The sequence below is a fragment of the Dasypus novemcinctus genome, chromosome 2, assembly GCF_030445035.2.
Source record: "Dasypus novemcinctus isolate mDasNov1 chromosome 2, mDasNov1.1.hap2, whole genome shotgun sequence".
Taxonomy (NCBI): domain Eukaryota; kingdom Metazoa; phylum Chordata; class Mammalia; order Cingulata; family Dasypodidae; genus Dasypus; species Dasypus novemcinctus.
Genome location: NC_080674.1, coordinates 193,157,153 through 193,183,624, shown reverse-complemented (window position 1 = coordinate 193,183,624; position 26,472 = coordinate 193,157,153). Strand labels below are relative to the sequence as shown.

The 26,472-nt window shown below is 37.4% G+C and overlaps 1 protein-coding gene across 1 annotated transcript; it reads left to right on the top strand.

Moving 5' to 3' along the window:
- Positions 1-7,424: 7,424 nt before the first annotated feature.
- Positions 7,425-8,159, top strand: LOC101417080 (putative olfactory receptor 2B8). Its single transcript, XM_004452164.4, has one exon. It carries the CDS (start codon positions 7,425-7,427, stop codon positions 8,157-8,159), a length of 735 nt encoding a protein of 244 aa, XP_004452221.4.
- Positions 8,160-26,472: the final 18,313 nt, after the last annotated feature.

Below are 26,472 nucleotides of genomic sequence, written 5' to 3'. Positions count from 1 at the left end.
ATTAAGTCTACTTTAATCCATTGCCATTCCCCAGTCTTGAGCACTTTGGGGTGGTGATGCCCACTCTGTTTCTAACTGAGAGGGGGTTTAGACCCCATAGACTATCTTGCTTGCAATTGAAGACATTCTCCATTCCTTGGGATGGGCATTGTTCATCATCATCTCCTTGTTAGTTGTCCTGGGTACATCCAATGAACAGGAGAGTAGGTGTTGCAACTCTGCTGAGATTCAGGGCTCAAATGGCACATGAACAGACCAAAGATTTAAGTCTCTGGAACACATATTTAACAAATATAGAACTTTTATCTTTGATATATTGGCAGTGGCCACCAGAGGTACTGAAGGGAAGGAAAGGGAAGAATAGATATAATATGGGGCAATTTTCAGGACATTGGAATTGTCCTGTGTTACACTGCAATGATGGACAAAGGCCATTCTATATTTTGTCATAACCTACAAAAATGTGCAGAACACAGTATAACTATAATGTAAACTACAGTCCATGGTGAGCAGCAATGTTTTTTTTTTTTTTAAAGATTTATTTCTCTCCCCTCCCCACCCCAGTTGTCTGTTCTCTGTGTCTATTTGTTGCATCTTTGTCTGCTTCTGTTGCCGTCAGCAGCATGGGAATCTGTGTTTCTTTTCGTTGCATCATCTTGTTGTGTCAGCTCTCCGTGTGTGCGGCACCGTTCCTGGGCAGGTTGCACTTTCTTTCGTGCTGGGCGGCTCTCCTTAGGGGAGCACTCCTTGTGCATGGGGCTCCCGTACACAGGGACATCCCAGCGTGGCATGGCACTCCTTGCCCGCATCAGCACTGCACGTGGGCCAGCTCCACACAGGTCAAGGAGGCCCGGGATTTGAACCACCCCATGTGGACACCCTAACCACTGGGCCAAGTCCGCCACCCAGCAATGTTTTAATATGTGTTCATCAATTATAAAAATGTACCACACTAATGAAAGATGTTGTTCATGTGGGAAAGTGAGGGAGGGAGAGAGGTGTGGCACATGGGACTGCCCTATATATATATATTTTTTAACATTTATGTAATCTCAGGCTTCTTTAAAAATAAAAAAAGAAAGAGAAAACTATATTAAGCAAGCATATTCCATTCATGAACAATTTTAAGAGTCTCTGGTACAGTTGGGCATACCCAACCATTGCTTTTGGGATGTCAGATCTTGTGGGAGGCAAATGCATTCTCCATGGGAGCCCGCACCCCTCAGGTCCTACCACACCTTCTCATCCGTGGAAGGGCTAATTGACCACCAGAGATTGTGAGTCCCTGTAGCTATGCCAGAGCCAAAAAGTTATTCGCAGTTTCCGTAAGTTGCTCATCTAAGAGAGGAATCAGAGAAGCATTCTCCATATCAAGCAGATGTATGTTGACAGCACAGCACCCTTCTCCCTTTTTCTTTTGGATACTAGCTGAATGCCATTTGAAGTCCATTGCCACTATCTTTATCCTGTTAAGTCTCTGAAATGGAGTTTTGACTCAAAGTAATGGTGAATGTGAGACCTAAAATTGGTCTTATCTGTTGAAATGAGAGAGAGATGTGTAATAAGAAAGAAGTGGCTATGTAGAATTGGCTCTATAGAGAAAAATTAAGGTGATTGGGAAGAAATAACAAGAACTTAGAAAAATTTCTGAGATAGTACAAGAATCTGTTACTAAAGGCTTTAAAATATTCCTGGATTGATCATTTACTTTATTTTTAAAATGTCACTAGTTTCCCTGGTATCATCTGTAATTAATATCCATAAGAAATTGCAAAAGGGTGGGTGCTTACTTAGATCATTTAGGTTTGTGTGTGGGTTCTTTTAACTGAAGAAAGGAAGAGTCAGATACACTCATTTCAGAACCATCAGCAGAACAGAAGATTCCTATCCTCATGGAGGAGGTGATGGTTGTGGTGGTGAGTGTGTGTGTGTGAGTCTGGTGTGTGGGGCTGGGAAAATCTTGTGTGTGTGCACACATGCACTGGGGGAGGGGGAACCTCTAAGAGATCCAGTGTGATTCCAGGAGACTGAACAGCAGAAAGGTGCCCCGTGCTCAGCACTAAGCACATTCTTACTCATTGCAGCGTCCATCCTTTTATATATATGTGGAAGAGGCTGACTGAACTTCTCTCCTAAAGCATTATCCATGCATCTCAATGCCCAGACCTGCCTCATAATTAACCACAAAATGAAACAGAAAACAACTAAGAAGAGAAGTGGCTTTTGTGTGCATGGGGTTCTAATCAGTATCACACACTCTTCAGGATATTTTGAAGGATTTTCTGTTACTTTTTAGTTCTTTCTAGGACGAGTGTGAGAGCTGGGCCATGGCGCTACCTTTATTACAACTTAAACATACTTAGTGCTTTTGCTTTTTTAAACTTTAACTCAAGGATGGAGTCCATTTGAAGGGCAGTTCTATATAATGAGGATGTGAGGAAAGAAATATCGATAAAATGATGAAAACAATGGAAAACACCTTAATAGAAAATATTCAGGAAGGATTTGATTGCACTCAGCATACAAATATCATTGTTCAGTGGATATGTGATCTGTGGGCTTTTTGATCATCTGTTTATGGGAGAGATAAGCTTAAGTTTAAAGCAAGTCATTTGTACTAGACAAAGGAAATGATTTCTTAACCATTGCAGTGAAGTGACCATGATATAAGCCTCCCCTTCTGTAGGAAAAATAATCAGAAAAATGCTTCAATGAACATCCTTTTATGCACACCATTTCATACATCTGTGAGAGTATAAGTAGGCTAATTTTTTAGAAGAGAAATAGCTGATTCACAGGGTTTATCATTTGTAATTTGGATAGATATCATAAACTACTTTCAATAAAGTTTGTTCTTTGAATTATTTATCTCTACAAAATGGAATATGAGAATGTTCTGAAGAGTAGATTAAATTTGCACTTCTCTTATTATGAGTGTGATTGTGAGGTTTTCTTCCTTTCATAATTATTGATTTCCCTTTTAAGGGAAAACTGTCTTCATACCCCTATTAGTTTGTTATCCCACTCATTTGTAGATGCACTGTATATATTTGAAAATTTAGTTCCTTTTGCAGTGAATTACAAATATTTGGTCCCATTTTCAAGTTTTTCTACTTTATTTTGAAGGTTTATGAAATATTGAAATTCATTTATGAATAATTAGTTATTTGTTTGTTTTGTGTTAATGTTAGAAAAGCATTCCTCCTTGCAAGCTCAATAAAGAGTCTATCATGATTTCTTCTAGTTCTATTGTAATTTCTTTTTAAAATTTAAATACTTGATCCATTTTGAATTTATTCTAGTGTAAAGGTTGAGGTATATGTCCAACTTTATCTTTTTTCCAGATGGCTAACCAGATGATCAAATACTGATGGAGTATCTTTCTTTCCTCACTGATTTATGTTGTACCATTTTCAAACACTATATTTCCACATGTATTTGTGTCTATTTATGATCTTTCTTTTCTGTTTCACAGAGCTATCTGTTAAAGCATCCCTAACACAGTTTATATGATTGAGTTTTGGAGTATGCTATAATATCTGGAAGGAGTAATAACCTCTCATTATTTTTTGTAAAACAGTTTTCTTGATTTTTTGTGCTTCATTAGTTTAACTTTGAAGGAGCTTATCCAACTCCAAAATAAAATTTTGTGGGAATTTTATTGAGATTACAGCATATTCTGGTATTATAAATTGTTTTTCTTTCTCTTGCTTAGAGGTTTTTGGTTTGAATAATTCATCCTTGTATTATATTAATATAATGAACAGTATTTCATTTCTTATTGTGTTTCCCTGGCATATTATGGATCATCTTTCATTTTTAAACCTTATTTTAATCATATTGATTAAGGTGTGCCTTACTTTGTGATCCAATCAGAAAGACTTTTATTTTCAAGGGGAAGTTTAATCCATTAACATTTATTATGACAGTTATGTTTAGTCCTAATGATATTATTTTATGCTATGCTTTGATTTTGTAGAGTTTAGAAATCTTTCACTTTGTTTTCTACTGTCTTAACTCTTTATTTGTGTGCATATACCTTCTGCTGGAAGAAATAAACATTCCAGTGCTTAGCTGTCCATAATATATTCATTTAATAACATTAAATATTGATAATTTATATTATTAAGAAATAATACCTTATAATACTTTATTTCTTTAGATGTGTCTATATTTCCTGTCATGAGGAATGATTAATGTATTTTTCTTCTGCCTTCATGTTCATTCACCAATTACTTCTTTTGATGTCAATTTTATTGTTACTCTTTGTATTCCCAACTGTATTTATGACTCTGTCATTTTGTCAGTTTTGAACCCTAACTCTTAGTAACTTGAAAATAATTGTACTTACTCTATATTACAGAGATTTTTCCTTTCCATTTATCCCTCCCAAAGAATGTTATTTCAACACTTTCAAGGCATTCAACATTTACGTTCATTTTTGTCACCCTCCTCCTTGCTCTGGTTTTATTTGGGTTCATAGCACATTTCAATGCACCCTACTAAAACTTTGGATGTGGGTTTTCATGTCATTTCTGGGCTCATGGGAACAACATTCCCATAGATCTTGCATGTTTAGAACTTTGTGGGTGTAAAACCTTGGGCCATATTCTTTATCTTAAGAGTTGGTACTGCCCTTGGGCCCAGGTCAAAGCTGGACCTATGTCCTGGTCTTATACCCCAGAGCACCTGGTATTTTGGAGTGCCTTCCACAAAATTTGTTTCCCAGTACAGTCAAGGTAGGCCCCCAGCCTGGTACAGGAACTGCTTGGATCCCCATCATAAATCTTCATGTAGCAGAGATGCCCTGCATGGGGGGTCTGCAGATGACTGGAAGAGCTCTAGGACTCCTTATTCCCACTGGTCAATATGGTACTTTTTTCATGGGAAAAAATTTATTAAGGCAGGATCCCCCACCAAAATATTTTACCAGTCACCTCCACTGTAAACAAGGCATAAAGGTTTTAGACCTGAAGGTGTACCACTCAATTTTGAGGTGCATTTTGTTACCTCTTTCAAAGATCTACAGCTGCCAAATAATATTTCCAAGCATCCTCTCTTCATGCCTTTCTGTATGCAATATTCAGCCCACATCAAAATTTTTGGTCTAGGGTTTTACCTAATTCCAAGATTTGCTGAAAATTAATATTAAATTAAGATTCTGTTTCTATATATCCATGCTACTTTTTGTGATATATATTAAGAGGAAGGGGCAAATGCTGACTTTATGCTATGATATTAAATCTCCTCTTTATGTTTCAGTTGCAGGTTCTGTGGTCATTTACATTCATTTTTAAATTCCCTTTCTGAATACTTGTCTACTCTTGTGGGATGGTAGGTCAGACTCGTGGGAATATATGGTGGCCAGGATGAATTCGTCAGAGGTATTCTTTGCCCAGGGGAAGATAACTGGATTAAGATGTCATTCAAATATTCAACTCTGTCTTCATTAGTAGCCCGTATAAACATCTGGGAAAGGAGATAGTAGACAAGAAAAACGTATTCAAATATGTTGGTTTATTTAAAAAGTCACACAAAAAACACAACAGTCTCTTTTTCTATGATGTATGGATCCTATGCAAATATTCACATTTACACAGTTTTTGCAGAAATGTACATACATATTTCTATTAAATGTTTTGTTGATTTGAGTAAATGCCAATTAGCACTCAGAACAGACATTGACAGGTGAAGGAAGAGGTAGTTTGAGAGTGTGAGGATCATAATGAGCACAAACCAGACATTGTTCAGGACCTGGACGCTAAGATGCTGTCACCAACTTCTTCATGAGCTTCAACTCAATTATTATATGGTTTTGTTATTCATTCCTGTATTAATCTGCTAACTAGTCATCTCATTAAGGAACCAGCTATTGAGTGTTTAGTCAATGAAATATAATATGAAGATTACTCTGGAAAAATAAAAAAAGGTAAAAGAGTAGTTCTCTGAGTGTGGTCCCCAACCAGCACCAACAACAACTCCTGGGTACTTGTTATAAACGCAGTTCCTTGAACCCCAATTCATACTTGCTGAATCAGAGGCTTAGGGGTTGAGGTGCCACAATCTATGCTTTAAGAAGCCCTCATGGTGATTCTCATGCATGTATGATAGAACCACTGATGTGCTAATGTGATACCTATTTTCCCCAATTTTTACAACAAAATGTGGCCTATTGTGGGCATTGAATGAGCTCACTATGTGAAGATTTTAATATACAAAATGCTATACATATTATGTCATTTTGTCTACCATAAATGTGGGTAATTTGAAATGGGAATAGCTGAGAGCTCATCATTATCTTTTATATAGTTTGAATAGGGAATCATGAATTAACCTTTAATATCAAAACCAACATTCCTACTAAAGTTTGTCAGTCATGGAAATTAATATTACACCTTTGGAGCAGGGTTTTCCTTTCTGTTTAGGGGTTACAAGGACATACAATGCTCAGTCTTCCATCTACTTATTTTATCCAGAAATAATAAGAATAAAACCAACATCAGTGCAGTTGTGAGGAAGAAGAGAAGTCACAAGAAGGGGGCATGATGGGGATACGAAAGGAAAGGGCTGACTCCCTCTTTGTGCACCAGCTTATTGGGATCAACAGAATGAAACCCTCAGCACCAGACAGAGTCAGTGCCGTCTCGCTATCTGGCTGCCTCTTTGAGTCATGTCCATTTAACAGCAATACAGATTTCTCCAAACTTTGGTCCTGGAGAAATACTCCCTCTTCATTGTACCTGAGGAAAATTTCTACCCTTAGTGTAAACATTGGGGTATTTGATGATTTGATTGATGTTTAATTGACAATTATGTAAATGTTTTGGGGCACAGGACATGTAATTTAAGGTGCATGCAAGATGATATTATGAAGGACAAATCAATGTGGAGCTCCAGGTACACTGAGGAGCCTACGTAAGGAAGGAAGTTTGCAAGAGAAAAGATGGGAGAGAGAATTGTGCTGTGAGACAATTTCTGTAATAGTTTGTTAGCATTGTCTCCTACTCATATTGTCTTCTACGTCTAATTGAGAAACTTCTATATTAGCCAGCTGTCTCTAGTTGGGCAAAGGGAAGGAAAAGCTACTGAACAGGAATTTTCTACTAAATTGAGTCAGAAACAGAATTCTCACACACCACAAATAGACCACAATGGTAAAATGATTTTTTTTCTCACAGGTCACCTATAACCTGTGGGTTATGATGGGAAGAGACAATTCTACAATTGGAGGAGGCTTCTTCATTTTGGTGGGCTTCTCAGAGCAGGCATGGGTAGAGAGGATTTTATTTGTGTTCATCTTGATATTCTACCTTCTAATCCTTATGGGCAATGGGACCATTATCCTGGTCTCCCGTCTGGACCCCCATCTCCACACACCCATGTATTTCTTCCTCACTCATCTTTCTTCTATTGAGCTCATCGGTATGACGTGCATCATCCCTCAGATGTTGGTCAATCTCAGTGGGCCAGACAAATCCATAAGTTTCATTGGGTGTGTGGTCCAACTTCTCCTCACCCTGGGTCTGGGGGGCACAGAGTGTGTCCTTCTGGCCATGATGGCCTATGATCGCTATGTTGCTATCTGCCAGCCTTTGCATTATCTCATCCTCATGCCACCACAGCTGTGCTGGACACTGGCCAGTGTATCCTGGGTAATTGGTTTCAGCAACTCATTGGTCCACACACCTATCACAATGACCCTTCCCCGATGTGGCCACAACCGGATAAATCATTTCTATTGTGAGACACCCCCAATAATACAGCTGGCCTGTGTGGATACCACAAATTACAAGAAGGAGATTATGATGGTAAGTAGCATCTTCCTTGTTTTTCCTCTGTCACTGATCTTGATCTCTTATGGGCGTATTGCCCATAGTGTATTGAGGATAAAGGCACCTGGAGGGAGACAGAAGGTCTTTGGGACCTGTGGCTCCCATCTCACAGTGGTGTCTATTTTCTACAGTACTATCATCTATGTGTACATGACTCCCAAGCCAAAGCTCTCTCATGATGTGACCAAGTTTGTGGCACTGCTATATAGTCTGATTTTAGCTTTGATCAATCCCATCATCTATACCTTGAGAAACAGAGATGTCAAGGAAGCAATAAGGAAGCTATTGCTGAGGAAACAAAAAAGAGGAGAAATAGGTTTTTCCTAGATTACATCTGTAAAAGAATTGGAGGCATTTTCCAAAAGAATCTTTCCTGAAAAGCTGTAGATTTGTGATTGAGTACTGGGTTAAGAAATGACTTGCTGTGTAATCTTTTTAAATTAGCAAAACATCTTTATGACTTACTGTCTTCCATATAATTGTGACTTTCAAGGATATTCATATCTATTGGGGGAAGCCAATATATCTGTGTGGAATATGTGTAGTGTTAAAAAAATATCTAAAGGAAATTACATATTCCTAAGAATTTCTTGAAGTTTTGTTCATTATTTGCTGGTTATTTCCATTTTTTCCTGTTCAATATGATCTTTTCCTACATCCCACTGCATTCTATCTATATACCATTTGTGTGCTCTTTTGTCACATTTTATGAGGACTGACTGATTAAAATGTTTTATTTTTTATCAAAGTTATACATGCTCAGATTTAAAAAGCTAACTAATTCTATAAAACATATTAAAATTAACGCACCTGGCCCATTTTCTTTTAACTCAAAAGCAATGGCCTGTAACTTTTCAAAATTTCAATACGTTTTTACCTGAGAATGTCAATAATCACATGTACTTTATACTTTTTTAACAAATCAATTTTATTGATGCATATTAATAAAGCATAAATCTATTGAAAGTGTACAATTAATGGTATTCAGTATAATCACATAGTGGTGCATTCATCACTGCAGTCATTTATAGAACATTTCTGTTATTCAAAATAATAATAATAAATGAACAAAAAACTGATCACCTCTCAATCTCTCTATGCTTCCCTTGCTGTATGTAGCTGCTATTCTGTTTCTCTCACTCTAGTTTACCTGCATTTATTTTGTAAAAAAGTCTTATATATACAATATTCATGCTTTACATGAGGTTTCTCTATGTTATACAGTCCCATGTTACATTTTTTAGGTTTCCTTCTAGCAAAATGCATGACCTTAATCTTACCCTTTCAACCTCTGTCATACCTAGATAATAGTTCTGCTAGTAATAAACACTATGATGTGCTTTTATGATTTCTATTCCTTTCCAAAGATTACAAATAACCATTTTGTAAGTCTCAACTTTCCATTCTCTACCCTCATTCTGTTTTCTGGTGACCTATATTCTAATTATTAACTTCATGAATTACACAATATATTTAGTTCATAACAGAGCAATCATACAGTATTTGCCCTTTTGTTTCTGGCTTACATCATTCAACATAATGTCCTCCAGGCTTATCCATGTTATCATCTGCTTCACAACTTGATTTCTTCTCACTGCTGCATAACATTCCATTATGTGTATACACCACAATTTGTTTATCCATTCTTTAGTTGATGGACACATGGGTTGTTCCCAACTTGTGGCAAGAATGAATTACACCGTTATGAACATTTGTGTGCATATGTGTGTTTGTGTTCCGTTCTTCTGGGTATATACCTAGTAATAGTATTGCCAGGTCACATCTCAAGTCTATATTCAATTTCCTCAGGAACTGCCAAAACATTCCTCTACAGTGACTGTACCATTCTACATTCCCACCAATGTGAATAAGTGTTCCTATCTCTCCACATCCTCTCCAACACTTACAGTTTCCCAACTTTTTAATATTGGCCAGCCTAACAGGTGTGAAATGATATCTCATTGTAGTTTTGATTTGTATTTCCCTAATTGCTAGTGATGTTGAACATTTTTTCATGTGTTTTTCGATAATTTGTATTTCTTCTTTGGACAATTGTCTTTACAATCCTTTGCCCATTTTTTAATTGGGTAGATGGATTTTTTATTGTTGAGTTGTATATCTTTATTTAGCATGGATATTAAACCCTTATCAGATATGTGATTCCCAAATATTTTCTCCCAATGTGTCTGCTGCCTTTTCATCCTTTTGACAAAGTCCTTTGAGGTGCAAAAGTGTCCTATTTATCTATTTGATATTTAATTGCTTGTACTTTGGGTGTAAGGTTTAAGAACCTACTGCCTACCACAAGTTTTGAAGATGTTTTCATACATTTTCTTCCAGGAGTTTAATGGTTATATCTTTTCTATTAAGGTCCTTGATCCATTTGTAGTTAATTTTGGTATGAGGTGTGAAGTAGGGTTCATCTTTCTTTCTTTTGGACATGGATATTACATTCTCCCAGCACCATTTCTTGAATATACTGTTCTGGCAAGGGTGTGAGGATTTGACACCTTTGTCAAAAATCACTTCACTAGATGTGAGGGTCTATTTCAGAGTTCTCCATTCAGTTCCATTGGTCAATCTGTCTGTCTTTAAGCCAGTACCATGCTGTTTTTACCATTGCAGCTAAGTAGTAGTCTTTAAAGTCAGAAGGTAGAGTCCTCAAACTTCGTTCTTCTTTTTAAAGACATTTTTGGCTATTTGGGGTCCCTTACTCTTCCAAATAATTTTGATAATTGGTTTTTGCATTCTGCAAAAAAGGACTGTTTGGATTTTTATTGGGATTGCATTGAATCTGTAAATCAGTTTGGGTAGGATAGACATCTTAGCTATTTTAGTCGTCCAATCCATGAATGCATAATGTCTTTGAATGACTGGTAGAATGCAACTCTGACGCCGTCTTGTCCTGAGCTTTTCTTCTTTGGGAGGTGTTGGGTTTTTTTTAACAATCAATTTTTTGATATGTATTAATAAAGCATAAATCCATCCAAAACTTAAAATCAGTGGTATTAGATATAATCACATATTTGTGTATTCATCATTTCAGTCATTCTTAGAGCACTTTCATTATACCAATAATAATAATAAACAAAAAACAAACTCATTACCTCTCAGTCTCTCTATACTTCCTCTGCTGTAAATAGCTTCTATTCTTTTTTCTTCTCTCTAGTATATTTGTTTTAATATTTTTTAGAACAGTCTTATGTATGCAATATCACCCATTTTCATGTTTTACATGAGGTTTTATTATCTTATACAGACCCATGTTACAGTGTTTAGTTTTCCTTCTCATAATATACATGTTCTTAGGCTTTCCCTTTCAACCAGTCATACCCATATAATTGCTCTACTAATTATAAACACCAAAATATGCCTTCACCATTTACTTTCATTTCCAAAGATTTACAACCTTTTTACCATTTCTGCAGATTAGCCCTCTGCTTTCCTTTCTCTACCATTTGGGGAGGTATTGATGATTGTTTCAATCTCTTTACTTGTGATTGTTTTATTGGGGTCTTCTATTTCTTCTAGGGCCAACATAGGTTGCTTGTGTGTTTCTAGGAATTTGTCCTTTTCATCTACATCATCTAGTTTTCTGGTGTACAGTTGTTCATATTATCCTTTTATGATCTCTTATTTCTTGGGGTCAGTAGTAATGTCCCTCTTTCATTTCTGATTTTATTTATTTGCATTTTCCCTCTTTTTTTTTTTTTTTTGGTCAGTCTAGCTAAGAGTTTGTCATTTTACTGATCTCCTCAAAGAACCAAATTTGGATTATTTAAATCCTCTCTATTGTTCTTTCATTGTTGTTGCTGTTCTTGATTTCATTTATTTCTGTTTTTATCTCTCCTATTTTTCTCTTTCAGCTTGGTTTGGTATTAGTTTGCTATTCCTTTTCTAGTTCCTCCAGGTGTGAAGTTAGATCTTCAATTTTAGCTCTTTCTTCTTTTTTAATGTAAGAATTAAGGGCTATAAAATTCCCTCTGACCACTGCCTTTTGGTATCCTGTCAGTTTTAAAATTTTGGGTTCTCCTTTTCATTTATCTCAAGATTTTGCTGAAATCTCTTTCAATTTATTTTTTGACCCACTGATTCCTTAAGATTTTGAGTTCAGTCTCTCTGTATTTATGAATTTTCCATTTTCCATCCATTATTCATTTCCAACTTCAATCTGTTATGATCAGAAAAAGTATTTTGTATAATTTCTTTATGAATTTATTGAGACCTGTCTTGTGACCATACATAAGTTCTATCCTAGAAAAGGATCACTGAACACTTGAGAATGATTTATCTCCTGCTTTTTTGGAGTGTAAAGCTCTATATATGTCTCTTAGGTCTAGTTGATTTATCGTATTATTCAAGCCCTCTGTTTCCTTAATTATCCTCTGTCCAGATGTTTTATCCAATACTGAGAGTGGCATATTGAAGTCTCCAACTATTATTGTAGAGACATCTATTTCTTCCTTCAGTTTTACCAGTGTGTGCCTCATGTATCTTGTGGCTCTCAGGTTTGGTGCTTAAATATGTACTAGAGTTATCTCTTCTTGATGAATCATCCCTTTTGTTAATACATAGTGACTGCCTTCATCCCTTATTACAGTTTTGCATTTAAATTCTATTACGTTTGAAATTAGTATCACTTCTCCACTCTTTTTTGGTCACTACTTGTATGGACTATCTTTTCCAATCTTTCACATTCAACCTACTTTCGTCTTTACATTTGATATAAGTCTCTTGTAGACTGCATATAGATAGTTCATATTTTTTTATACATTCTATCAGTCTATATCTTTTGACTAGGGAGTTAAAGTCCTTAACATTCAACATTATTACTAAAAAGGCATTATTTACTTCATCCATTTTATCCTTTTACTTTCCATTACTATTGTCTATATTTTTACCCTTTAATGTAACCTTCCTAATAATCTTCATTTCTATACTCTTCTCCAAGTCTCTCACTTTTGTTTTTTCTTTTCAGTCTGCAGCATTCTCTTTAATATCTCTTCTAATTCTGGTCTTTTGGTAGTTTTTCTTTGTGAAGAATTTAAATGCACCCTAAGTTTTCAAGGACAGTTTTACCACGGACAGACTTATTGGCTGGTAGTTTTTCTCTTTCAGTACCTTAAGTACATCATACAATTTTTTCTTGCCTCCATGACTCCTGATGAGAGGTTGGCACTTAATTTTATTAAGGTTCTCTTGTATGTGATGCTTTGCTTTTCTCTTTTTGCTTCAGAATCCTCTTGTTTTTAAACAAATCTATTTTATTGATACATATTAATAAAGCATAAATCCATCCAAAGGGAACAATCAGTGGTATTCGGTGTAATCACATATTTGTGCATTCATCATTTCAGTCATTCTTAGAGCACATTCATTATTTCAATAATAATAAAAACAAACAAAACTCATCACCTCTCAATCTCTTATTGTGACTAGTAATGGAAGAAATTGTAGCACTGATGTGGAGAATGTGGTCATGGTAGTTGCTGAAGGCAGGAAGAGGGAAGAATGATCTACTCTTAAACTCTGATATTTTTCATTGTGCATAGATGTCTCAGAGTAGGTCTACTTTGATTTATTCTACTTGGGATGCATTGTGCTTCTTGGATATTGATATTTATGTCTTTCATAATGGTTGGGAAGTTTTCAATCATTATTTCCTCAAATAGTCTTTCTGCCACTTTTCCATTCTCTTCTCCTTCTGGGACACTGGTAACCTGTATGTTCATGCATTACATGTTGTTATTCATTTCCCTGAGGCCCTGTTCCATTTTTCCATTTTTTCTTTCTGAACTCCTGGCTTTTCCAGTTCAGATGCTCTAGCCTCAAAATTACTAATTCTGCCTTCAAACAATTCAAATCTGCTGTTATGTACTTTAATGTATTTTTACTTTCACCCATCATGTCTCTCTTGCCTACAAATTCTGTGACTTTTCTTTGCAGGCTTTCAAATTGTCCGTTATGCTCACCCAGTGTCTTCTTAATATCTTTTATCTCTTTAGTCATATTTTCCTTCAACCCTATGAATTGATTTAGGAGGTTTATGTTATTATCATTGATTAGTTGTCTTAAATTCTATATCTCATAGGATATTTAATTTGTTTCTTTGTATGGGCCATCTCTTCCTGTTCTTAATATGGCTTGTAATTTTTTGCTGATGTCTAGTCATCTGAACATGTTGGTGAATTTACTCTGTTGGCCAATTTCTCTATCTTGACTAGAGTTTTGTTTTGTTTAATAGATCTTCTTTGATTTTTGGTTCTACTTATTCTGAGTCCTTAAAATTGTCCAGCTGAAGTTATCAATATTGGGCCAGGGACTCACTAATAGGGCACAGAGTTTCTCCCATGGGTGGGGCTAAAGAGATAACCTAAAAGAAATTTTTCTCATTGCAATTTCCTGGCTGGCCAGCATTTGGTGCTTTCCTGAAATTTTGAACAGCAGTTCCTTCAACCAACACTTCTCCATTTTACAAACTGAGCATAGCTGAGTTTCAAAGTGGTCTCTGCTAGCCAAATTCATGGAAGGGAAGCCCTCTGACTCACCCTCCCTCTTCCCTTGTAAGAGTTTACAAGGGGAAAGACACCTGTGTCCTCTCACTTTGCTGCAGTGAGCTCAGGGGTTTTGTATCAAGACTTAATTTCTTAAGGGCAGGGAATGGCATCCCTTCCCAACTGCTGTGGGGATTTAGTAACCTATATTTGTTTCAAGTTTTTCTTTCTCTTTGTCCTTTGTCCTCCTGGGAGTTGCACAGAACTGTCTTGGTCTGCTGACTTAGAAAGCAGGTCCCTTGGGCAGTTTTTGGCCCTATCTCTGTTGTTTTTGTGAGATAGTTGAGCCCTGCCTGCCTACTCTAACATCATCTTCCAGAACTCTCACTACTGTACACTTGATTTTTCAGTTATAGTAAATATCTTTCCAAATCATCCATGTGAATTTAATTCTTCCCTTTCAGCCCTCTTGCATATGTTCACACTGTCCATCATCTCAGCAGAATTATACTATGAAATGTGTTTGATCAATAATCAGTGTAAAATTATTATGACTATGAACATACTTTAAAGTTTAGAAATTTTTTAAATAACAGTTATTCCACCATTCCTGTGAAAATTATTATTTTCTGGCACCTTCATATTTTTATTTTTTTATATTTTGCTAGTTACTTAATATAGAACTTACCAATAAATCAACCACCAACTCTCTGTCCAACGTCTGAATCTCCTCAGAATTTTGTTATTCATGTTAAATATAGTGCAATACCTTAGTTCTAAGGCTGCTCCAGTGTATTTTGTTTTAAGATTTATTTATTTTATTTATTTCTCTCTCCCTTCCCCCTGCCCCAGTTGTCTGTTCTCTGTGTCTATTTGCTGCGTGTTCTTCTTTGTCTGCTTCTGTTGTCAGTGGCATGGGAATCTGTGTTTCTTTTTGTTGCGTCATCTTATTGTGTCAGCTCTCTGTGTGTGCGGCACCATACCTGGGCAGGCTGCACTTTCTTTTGCACTGGGCGGCTCTCCTGATGGGGTGCACTACTTGTGTGGGGGGCTCCCCTACGCGGGGGGCACCCCTGCGTGGCAGGGCACTCCTTGCACGCATCAGCACTGCATGTGGGCCAGCTCCAGATGGGTCAAGGAGGCCCGGGGTTTGAACTGTGGAACCTCCCATGTGGTAGACGGATGCCCTGACCCCTGGGCCAAGTCTGCTTTCTCCAGTGTATTTTGACTGACCTTTTTCTCAAGTTTACAGCTCTAATCCCAAGATCTTTGCTTCCTTTATTCCCTTCGTTGTTTGGGTAGACTGTATCCCCAGGAAAGAATATATGGGAAGTAAATTTTTGGGGTAGACAGTCCTCATTCTATTTTTAAAATTTCCTACCATTTAACAATTTATTTATGTGAAATTCCATGTCATTAATTACATTTACGATGTTATGTTGCCAACACCAACATCCATTACAAAAAAATTTTCCATCACTCCACATAAAATAAGCAATAACTACAAGCCTTCTTTCCCCCACAGTCCCTTATGATCACTGATCTATTGTCTGTATCTCTGAACTGATTATTTTAAATATTTCAGTTAAAGGAATCCTACATTACTTCTACTTCGTGTCTAGCATAATGTTTCAAGTTTCTATGGCTTAATATTATTCCTTTGTATGCTCACACCACATTTTGTTTATCCATTTATCTGTTGATGTATACTTGGGCTATTTCCATCTTTTGGCAATTTTTTAAATCATTTCCCTCTATTTTTAAATTTTTTAATTTAATTTAATTTTTCTTTTGGCAATTGTTAAAAATGAGGCTATGAATGTTGGCATTAAAGCACCTGTTTGAGTCACTGCTTTCAATGATTTTGGGTAGGAGTGGGTTCGTTGCCAGGTTGTATGGAAATTCTCTGCTTAAATTTTTATCAGACCCAAGCATACTGTGTTCCACAGAAAACTCACTCCCATCAGTAATGTAGAAGGGTTCTAATTTCTCTACCTCTTGATCAATATTTAGAATTTTCTGTTATTTTTAAGTAAAATTAATAGCCATTATGATGGCTGTGATGGAGATATCTCATTATGATTTTGATTTGTATTTTACTAATGGCCAATGACGTTGAGTATCTTTTCCATGTGCTTACTAGACATTGCATTTCTTTGGAGAGTTTCTATTCAAGTCTTTTGCAGCTTTTATAATTGGCTCATTTGTCTTTTTGTTTTTGAATTGAGAATTTCTTTATACATTCTGGACATTAAACTGTTACCAGATACACGATTTGTGAGTATATTCTTCCATTCTATACATTGTCTTTCACTTACTTGAAAATGTCCTCTGATACACAAAGGTTTTAAATATCATGAAGTCCAATTTATCTAATTTTTGTTGCTGTTGCTTGTCCTTTCTGTGTTCTCCGAAGAGTTCTATGGATATGGATTTAGCTTTTTAATTTAGGTCATTAATCCATTTTGAGTTAAGTTTCATAAAGTATGTAAAATATAAGAGTGCAACTTTATTTTTTTAAATGTGAATATACAATTCTCCTGGCACCATTCATTGAAGAGACTTTTTTCCCCACTGGATGATCTTGACTGCCCCAGTAAAAAACGAATAGACTTTAGATATATGGATTATTTATGAAATCTCAATTGTATTACATAGATCCATATGTTTATACTATGCCATTACCACGTTGTTTTGATTAATTGGCTTTGTAGACAATTTGGAAATTTGGAGGATTGAGCCCTCCAAATATGCTTTTTTTTTTTTCCATCATGGGACATTCATTGCATTTGGTGAACACATTTTGGAGCACTGCTGCACCTCATGGATAATGGTTTACATTGTAGTTTATACTCTCCCCCAGTCCACCCAGTGGGCCATGGCAGGACATACAATGTCCAGCATTCATTCCTGCAGTACAAACCAGAACAACTCCCAGTCCTAAAAATGCCCCCACATCATAACACTTTTTCCCTCTCCCTACCCTCCAAATATGCTTTTATTAATCAAGTTTCTTTTGTCTACTAGGGAACCCTTGCTACTCCTTATGAATTTGATGATCAGCCTTTCCATATTTGCAAAAAAGGCTTTTGGAATTTTAATACAGATTAAGTTGAATTTGTAGATCTTAACAATATTAAATCTTTTAATCCATGAATAAGGAATGTCTCACCACTTATTGAAGTCTCTTAATATTTCTCTTACCAACGTTTGTAGTTATCAGTGCACAAGTCTGCAGCTCTTTGATTAAATTTACTCTTAGGTATTTTGTACTTTTAGATGTATATATGGAATTGTTTTCTTAACTTCCTTTTTTGATTATCCATTGCCCTTGTATAGAAACACAACTGATTTTTGTATACTGACCTTGTGCCCCAAAACTTTGATGATTCCCTTTAAGAGGGCTTATTATTGCTTATGAATTGTTTGATATTTTCCATATATGGTGTATTAGTCAGGATACTCTAGGGAAACAGAATCAACAAGAGATGTCTGTCGATAGTAAGTGATTTTATCAGAGTCTCTCATGTGACCATGGGGATGCACAAGTCCCGGTTCCATCACAGTCCATCCCTTGTCAATTCAACAATCATACACATTACCTTAAACCCTACTTAGTCTCTAAGTAAAAACAATAACAGACATGCATATATAAATATATATTTCCACCTAACAATGTTCAACTTTCCTACAAACAACCAGAAGTGCATTGATTACATACAGAAAAGGATACAAGTTCTTGGGTAATATTCAATCTTATGACATGAAACTAATAAAATTTGGTATATGTTAAGGGAAAAGTTTGGGGAAGAAGATAAAAATACTTTTGTGTACATATACAATAATCATCATAATGAAACAAGGAAGAAAGATTCGTATCCTTTACAGTCCTCATTTTGTAACTGGTCATGTGGTCAAATTTCGTATTTATCACTACTTTCCTCCACTACCCATTTCATGTTTCCATTACTCTCAGGAAGCACTTCAGCTGGCCATAGTTCTTTGCCTGCTTGAATGACCCAAAATTTTTTCCTGAAGATTCTGGGCCATTGTTAGTCCTGCTTGGATTGGGTTGTTGTTATTTCCATTGACTTTAATCATAGGACATGGTGGTACTAGGACATGCCATCCTAGAGGATCTCCCATATTCCAGGAAAACTCTTCTTTACCCCCACTATGTAGATGCAGTTCTATTTCCCCTTGATAGTCAGGATAAATCACCCCAGTCAGTACAGTAATTCCCTTCATTGGCTTCTCTTTCAGAGGTAAGATGAGCCCAAAGTGGCCAGGTGGCAGTTTTAACTTCCAGTTTAATGGAATCACTATTGTGTTCCCTGGTGACAGTACTCCTCCTTTTGGGACTAAAACCTGTAGACCAGCAGAGTTTGAGGTCACAGGGACAGGAAGCAAAAATTTTCCTAGTGTGTCACAAGGGGTAAGAGTGAGTGGTGCCACTCCCATTTCCAGCCCTTAATTCCTGGGCCCGTGGATCCTGGTTATGAGAGAAACAGCATCATAGAATGAATGCTGATTTAAAGCATACACAGCCTCCTGGAGAACATTGTCCCAGCCCTGCAAGGTATTGTCACCTAGCTGGCACCATAATTGAATCTTCAAAAGGTAATTCCACCATTCTATCAATCCAGCAGCTTAAGGGTGATGGGGAACATGGTAAGACCAGTGAATTCCATGGGCATGTGCCCATTCCCACACATCATTTGCTGTGAAATGCATTCCTCAATCAAAAGCAATGCTGTGTGGAATGCCATGGCAGTAGAGAAGACATTTAGTGACTCCAAAGATGGTAGTTTTGGAAGAAGCATTGCATGCAAGGAATGCAAACTCATATCCAGAGTATGCAGTTAAAATAAATCACTGCCCTTTCCATGCTGGAAGTGGTCCAATATAGTTAACCTGCCATCAGGTAGCAGCTGGTCACCTCGAGGAATGGTACCATATCAGGGGCTGATTGTGGGTCTCTGCTGCCGGCAGATTGGGCACTAGCTGTGGCTGTAGCCAAGTCAGCCTTGGTAAGGGGAAGTCTGTGTTGAGCCCATGCAAAACCTCCAACCCTACCTTCATGGCCACTTCTTTCATGAGCCCATTGGTCAATGACAGGAGTGGCTGGAGAAAGAGGCTGAGCATTAGCCAGAGTAGGTCATCTTATCCACTTGATTATTAAAATCTTCCTCTGCTGAAGTCACACTCTGGTGAGCTTTCACATGGGACACAAATATTTTCATCTTTTTTGCCCACTCAAAAATGTCCATCCACATGTCTCTTCCCCAGATCTCTCTGTCACCAATTTTCCAATCTTGTTCCTTCCAATTCCCTAACCATCCAACCAAACAATTCACAACAGTCAATGAATAAGTATACAAATGTACCTCTGGCCATTTCTTCTTGCAAGCAAAATGAACAACCAGGTCCACTGTTTGAAGTTCTGCACACTGGGAGGATTTGCCCTCACCACTGTCCTTCAGGTATGTCCCAGAAAGGGGCTGCAGGGCTACAGCTATCAACTTTTTTTGTGGTATCTGCTTATCATGCAGCACCATCTGTAAACCAGGCCCAAGTTTTCTCTTCCTCAGCCAACTGATTGTAAGGAACTCCCCAAAAGGCCAAAGCTGTGGGCTGGAAAAGGGAAGGTAACATGGCAGGGTTGGTGAGCATGGACATTTGGGCTACTTCCTCACTTGTGCCTTAAGGACTGGCTCGAGCACTGTAGCAGTTTGATATGACTATGAATTCCAAAAATAGGTATTGGATTATGTTTGTAATCTTCGTACCTGGGCATGATTAAGTTATGATTAGGGCTTTGATTGGGCCATGTCATTAAGGCATTGAGTCCACAGATAAAAGATAAAAGTCATGGCAAAGAACAGAGTTGAGGGCTTTGGATGTTGGAGTTTTGATGTTGGAATTTGATGCTGAAGCCTTAAGCTGGAACCCAGGGAACTAAGGTCACAGAGGAAAGAGAAGCCAGCCCCAGGAGGAGAGGATTCCTGAGCCCAGGAAGAAGCAAGCCCTGGGAAGAAAGGAACCTTGAACCCAGAGAGAAGCAAGACCCTAAAAGGCAAGAACTCAGGAAGCATGAACCCTCAGAACCATTGGCAGGCATCCTGGTCCAAAACATGAAAATAGACTTTGGTGAGGGAAGTAAATTGTGTTTTATGGCCTGGTATCTGTAAGCTCCTACCCCAAATAAGTACCCCTTATAGAAACCAACCATTTTCTGATATTGTGCATCCATATCTCATATATACCATTTCCACTTTATTATGGAGTGCTGCTGTACATGCCCAACTTTATGGTTTTGTGGGTCAGACAATACCCAGCTCATGATAGGCAACCAGGTTTCATGGTAACTTAATGCCTCATGGATAAGCATTCAGTCTCTACTGAGGCCAAGTAGCAGGCCAAAAGCTGTTTCTCAAAAGCGGAGTAGGTATCTGTAGAGGATGGCAGGGCTTTCCTACAAAATCCTAAGGGTCTGTTTTGTGATTCTCCTATAGGGGCTTGCCAATGGCTACAGACAACATCTCTATTTGCCACTGAAACTTCCAGCACCATTGGATCTGCTGGATCATATGTCCCATGTGGTAGTGCAGCTTGCACAGCAGAGTGGACCTGTGGCAGAGCCTCTTACTTTAAAAGGGGTATCTCAACATGCCCTACACTGCTGGACACTAGAAATTTCAGTGAGGTGCAACAATCCTGTATTTTGATTTGATTTATCTGCCATCCTCTCACACAAATGCCTTACTAATAAATCTAGAAATTTGCTAGTGCTTGCTAACTAGGTCCTATCAACATATCATCAATATAATGGGACCAGTGTGATGACTGGTGGGAGGGAGAGATGATCAAGTTCTCTACAGACAATATTATGACATAGGGTTGGAAAGTTGATATACCCCTGAGGAGGACAGTGGAGTTACACTGCTGGCCTTTTCAGCTGAAAGCAAACTATTTCCAGTGGTCCTTACTAATAGCAATTGAGAAAAAAACATTTGCCATATCAACAGCTGCATACCAGGTACCAGGTGATATTTTGATTTGCTCAAGCAATGATACCACATCTGGGACAGCAGCTGCAATTGAAGTCACCATCAGGATAGGTTTATGATAATCTACTGTCATCCTCCAAGATCCATCTGTTTTCTGTAGATGCCAAATAGGAGAGTTCAATGGGGATGTGGTAGGAATCACCACCCCTGCATCCTTCAAAACCTTGATGGTGGCACTAATTTCTGCAATCCCTCCAGGAATCCAGTATTGCTTTTGGTTTACTATTTTGCCAGGTAGGGGCAATTCCAGTGGCTTCCACTTCGCCTTTCCATCATAGTCCTCATTCCACAAGTCAGAGATCCAATGTGGGGATTCTGCCTGTTACTGAGTATGTCTATTCCAATTATGCATTCTGGAACTGGGGATATAACCACAGAATGGGTCTGAGGACCTACTGGAGCAACTGTGAAATGGACCTGAGCTAAAACCCAATTAATCACCTGATTTCCATAAGCCCCTATTCTGACTGGTGGACCACAGTGATGTTTGGGTCTCCTGGAATTAATGTCACTCGGAGCCAGTGTTTAATAATCCCCCAAATGTCTGATCATTTCCTTTTCCCTAGTGCAGCTACTCTGGTAAAAGTCCATAGATTTCCTTGAAGAAAGGTGGGAGGAAGATTAACAATATAACTTTTGGGCAGTTTATCAGCATCCTTTTCCAAGGAGATCTAGCTTTCTCCTCATTCAAGGGGCTCTAGGTCTGTAAACTGTCTCAAGTCAGGGAATTGATTAAGGGGCCATGATTCTCTGTGTCTATAATTTGAGTTAGGATTTTGTTCACTCCACCTAGAAATCTTCTGTTTATACAGATTCAGAAGAAATTTATTAGACTGCCCATCTATTTCACTTCTAGGTACCCCAGGATGTATTAGCCAATGCCATAACTCTATGCAACTCATACTATTTTGAGCCCTTTTTTGAATCTGCCTTTCATTGCAGTAGCCGCGCCCACCTTGACTATGACGATTAAGTGCCGAAACTTGACTTTTACTGGACTAACATCTGATCATCCCCATAATGTTTAAGGATTCTAATTTCATCACAGCCCTCCCTACAGTAATATCTGGATTGCAGAGAAGAGCAACCACAGAGCTCACAGTACTGGTTAATGGTGTGTCCTCTGGACCTTCCTGGGGTGGGTGGGAGCTCTCAAATGGTAAATCCATTCTAGCTTTCCAATCTCCCTAAGCCTTTGAATTCCCTCTTCTACTGTATACCAGGGCAAATTGGGCATCTCAACCTCCAGCATGCTAGGTCATCTGTTGGTCCATGTTTCAGACAGCCCCCCAAACTATTAGAACCCTTTCTAAACTCTCAAGCTACAGTGTTGAATCCAGAATTTCTTTTTAGTGGGCCCATATCAATAAATTCAGCCTGATCCAACTTTATATTCCTTCCACCATTATTCCATACCCTTAGTATTCATTCCCACACATATTTCCCAGGTTTCTGTCTATGTACTTTGGAATACTCATGCAGTTCTTTCTGAATACACCTTACTTTCACATGGGTCACACTTTGTAGTTCACATTTGGGGACTTGTGATTTTAGTCTAGTAATAGTTCTCCACATTGAGAGAGGTGTGGAGGTGGGTAAGGAGAAGGATTAGAAATGCCTTGCAAACTACCGACCTCAGGAAATGCCTTTGCATTTTATTCTAGTGAGACAGGATTAATCTCTTCAGGCAAGGTTTGGAAAGCAGTTTCCTCAGGGCAGAGTGGGGGCTCCACAGTGCATACTGGCATTTGGCTGGTATGTGTTTTAGGCCTGGAATGAGTTATGGACCCACTGGGGCAGGCCAGATGTTGGACAGGGCAGACTTCAGTTTGGCTAGTACCCACCTCAGGGCTGGAAGTGCTTTCAGACTCCCTGGGGCAGGCTAGAGGCTGAAAGATACAAGGTTGATAAAGTGTGTTCTGGAAAGGGCAGGCCATCACAGGCTTATCTGGTAAAGTCAGCAGAATTCAGGGTTCTAATATCTCCACCAATATTATCATCATCCCATATTTCTCCATCCCAGTTTTCTGGATTCCACTCTTTTCCAATCAATGCCTTCATGTTAACTGCAGAAACCCTGTGGGGTTGAGATTTTAGTTTCCTTTGTAATTCTTCTACTCATACAATGAGAGTCTGAGTTTGGTTCTCAGATATTTCAAGCCTGTGAATACAGGAGATTAGATTTTCTTTCAGTGCACACATAGAAACTTTCCCATGATTCATGAAGCATTACATTTCAAATTTGAAACCTTTAACTCATTTCTTTCTTTTGTAACATTATCCAGAGTATCTAGGAAGAGCCAGCTAATATCATTATACCTTTGGCTCCACAAAACTCTGTAAAGGTGTTGAAAACACTCCCACCCAGATTCTTGCTTCTTATAAGTGTGGAAGTAGGGGAATCAAATGATGATATTTTGCATATCTCGATTGCCAACTCGTGCCATGGACTGTTAACAGCCTCTTCATTATTGGAAAGGGAGCCATCAACATCCTTGAGTATAATCAGAGTAGAGAGCCAATTGCAAAACTCCCAGAACCAGCTCAGACACCCATGTTTAAGACTCTATTCCTCAAGAACCACTCCTGGTAACAAGCTGTAATAGCATTCTCTAGGGAAAAGAATCAACAACAGATATCTATCAATAGTATGCGATTTTATAACAGTCTCTCACTCAGCCGTGGGGATGCACAAGTACAGATTTTGCAGGCAGGCTGCAACCAGGGGCTATGATGAAAGTCCAGTGAAGGTTCTCAATGAGTTCTGGGAATTGTTGGCTCTCCAAAGATGAGCTGGCAAATTCTCACTCAATGCTGGAATCATTCCCCTTTTAAGGCATTCAACTGATTAGATAAAGCATCACTCCTTGCTGATGGCAATCTCCCTGATTGATGTAATTGTAATCAGCTATCTATGATTTACCATAGCAGTGAGGTCTATGGTGACTAAAGTCCATACATGCCCTTGTATTACAATTAGCCCAGTGCTTGCTTGACCAAACGACTGGGCACAATTACATGGCTGAGTTGACACATTTAGCCTAACCATCACATATGGGATCATGTCATCAGTGAATGGAGAGCATTTTACGTCTTCAGTTCCTATTTCATGTCATTTATTTCGTTTACTTGACTACTATGGCTAACACTCAAACACAATATTGAATAGTAATGATGAAACTGGTCATCTTTGTTTTTACCCTAATCTTATAAGGGAAATCTTTTAGCATTTTATTATTGAGTATGCTGTTAGCTGTGTGGTTTTCATTAACACCCTTATTCTTGCCCACTGTTCTAAGTGATTCTTATCATTAATAGGGTAAGAATTTGTCAGATGCTCTCTCTGTGTCAGCAGAGATGGTCATTTTTTTTCTTTCATCTATTAATATTGTATATTATACTGTTCAATTTTCTCTCATTGAATCACATTTCCTTTCCTGGGATAAATCCCACTTAAGTGTGATGTATAATTCTTTTGATAGTCTCCTAGATTTGTTTTTTCAGGATTTTCTTAAGGACCTTTTCTTCTACAATCATAAGGAATATTTGTCTATAATATGATTTTTAGCATTTTTCCCTGTTTTTGTTATCAGGAAAATATTGGTCATAGGGAAGAAATTAGGAATTTTTTTCTCTTCTTAAATAATTTGGAAGATTTTGAGAAGATTTGGTGTTAATGCTTCCTAAAATAATTAGTAAAATTCATCAGTCAAGCCACCTGGTTCTGAATTTTTCTTTATTGGAAAGTTTTTGGCAATACAGTCAATTTCTTCATTTCTTATAAATTGGCAGAGATTTTTTATTTCTTTTTTAAATATAACTTCTTTCTTTTAAAAAGCTGTAAGTTTAGAGAAAAATCATGCAAGAAATACAGATTTTCCATTTGCCCTCCTATTATTAAGGCTTTATATTAGTGGACACTTCATAAAATTGATGAAATAATATAGGTTTACTAGTAACTATAGCCCACAATTTACATAAGAGTGCACTGTTTGTATGTGACAGTCCTATGTTTTTAAAATTTTTTATTCTCATGACATATACATATAAAATCTAAAATTTCTGCTTTTTACCATATTCAAATATATAATTCCATATTTTAAATCATGTTTACAATGTTTTGGTACCATCAACATCATCCATTACCAAAACCATTCCATCACCCAAACAGGAATTTGTGCAAGTTCAGCACTAATCCCCATTCGTTATTTGCATACTAGCCCCTGGTAACCGCTATTCAAGTTTCTGACTCTAAGAATTTTCTTCATCTAATTATTTCATAATAGTGCGATCATGCAATATTTGTCCTTTTTTGTTTGGCTATTTTCTCCAACACAATGTCTTCAAGGTTCATCTATGTTGAGGCATGTATAGATACTTCATTCATTTTTATGGTTAAATAATATTCTGTTGTGTGTATATAGTGTATTTTGTTTGCACATTCTTTGGGTGATGAGTACTTGGGCTATGTCCACCCTTTGGCAATTGTAAATACAGCTGCTTTGAACATTGGTGTGCAAGTAACTGGTTCAGTCCCTGCTTGCAATTATAAACTTAATTTTCTCAGGAACACCCAAATTGTGAACTTTCAGTCTTTCACCATTGACTTTGAGGTTGGTGTTGGGTTTTTCTAATATACCCTTTATCATGTTGAGGAAGCTTCCTTCAATTACTAGTTTTCTAAGTGATGAATTTTCTCAAATGCCTTTTCAGTGTCAATTTAAATGACAATATGGTTTTTGTCATTTGTTTTATTAATGCAGTATATTATATTAATTGATTGCCTTATGTCAAACAAACTTGCATACCAATAATAAATCCCACTATGTCATGGTGAAGAATTCTTTTAATGTGCTGCTGGATTTAGTTTATCAGAATTTATTTGGGATATTTGCATCTATGTTCATGAGGGATATTGGTGCATAATTTCTTGAAATTACCTTTATCTGGCTTTGCTTTTAGGGTAATGCTGGCCTCAGAGAATGTTTGGATTGTACCCCTCTTCAATATTTTAGAAAAGTTTGAAAAGATTGGTATTAATTCTTCTTGAAATATTTCTTGAAATTTACCAGTGAA

Bases quoted from the DNA above. Each gene is read 5' to 3' on its own strand.
- LOC101417080 (XM_004452164.4), top strand. From the start codon at position 7,425: ATGACGTGCATCATCCCTCAGATGTTGGTCAATCTCAGTGGGCCAGAC.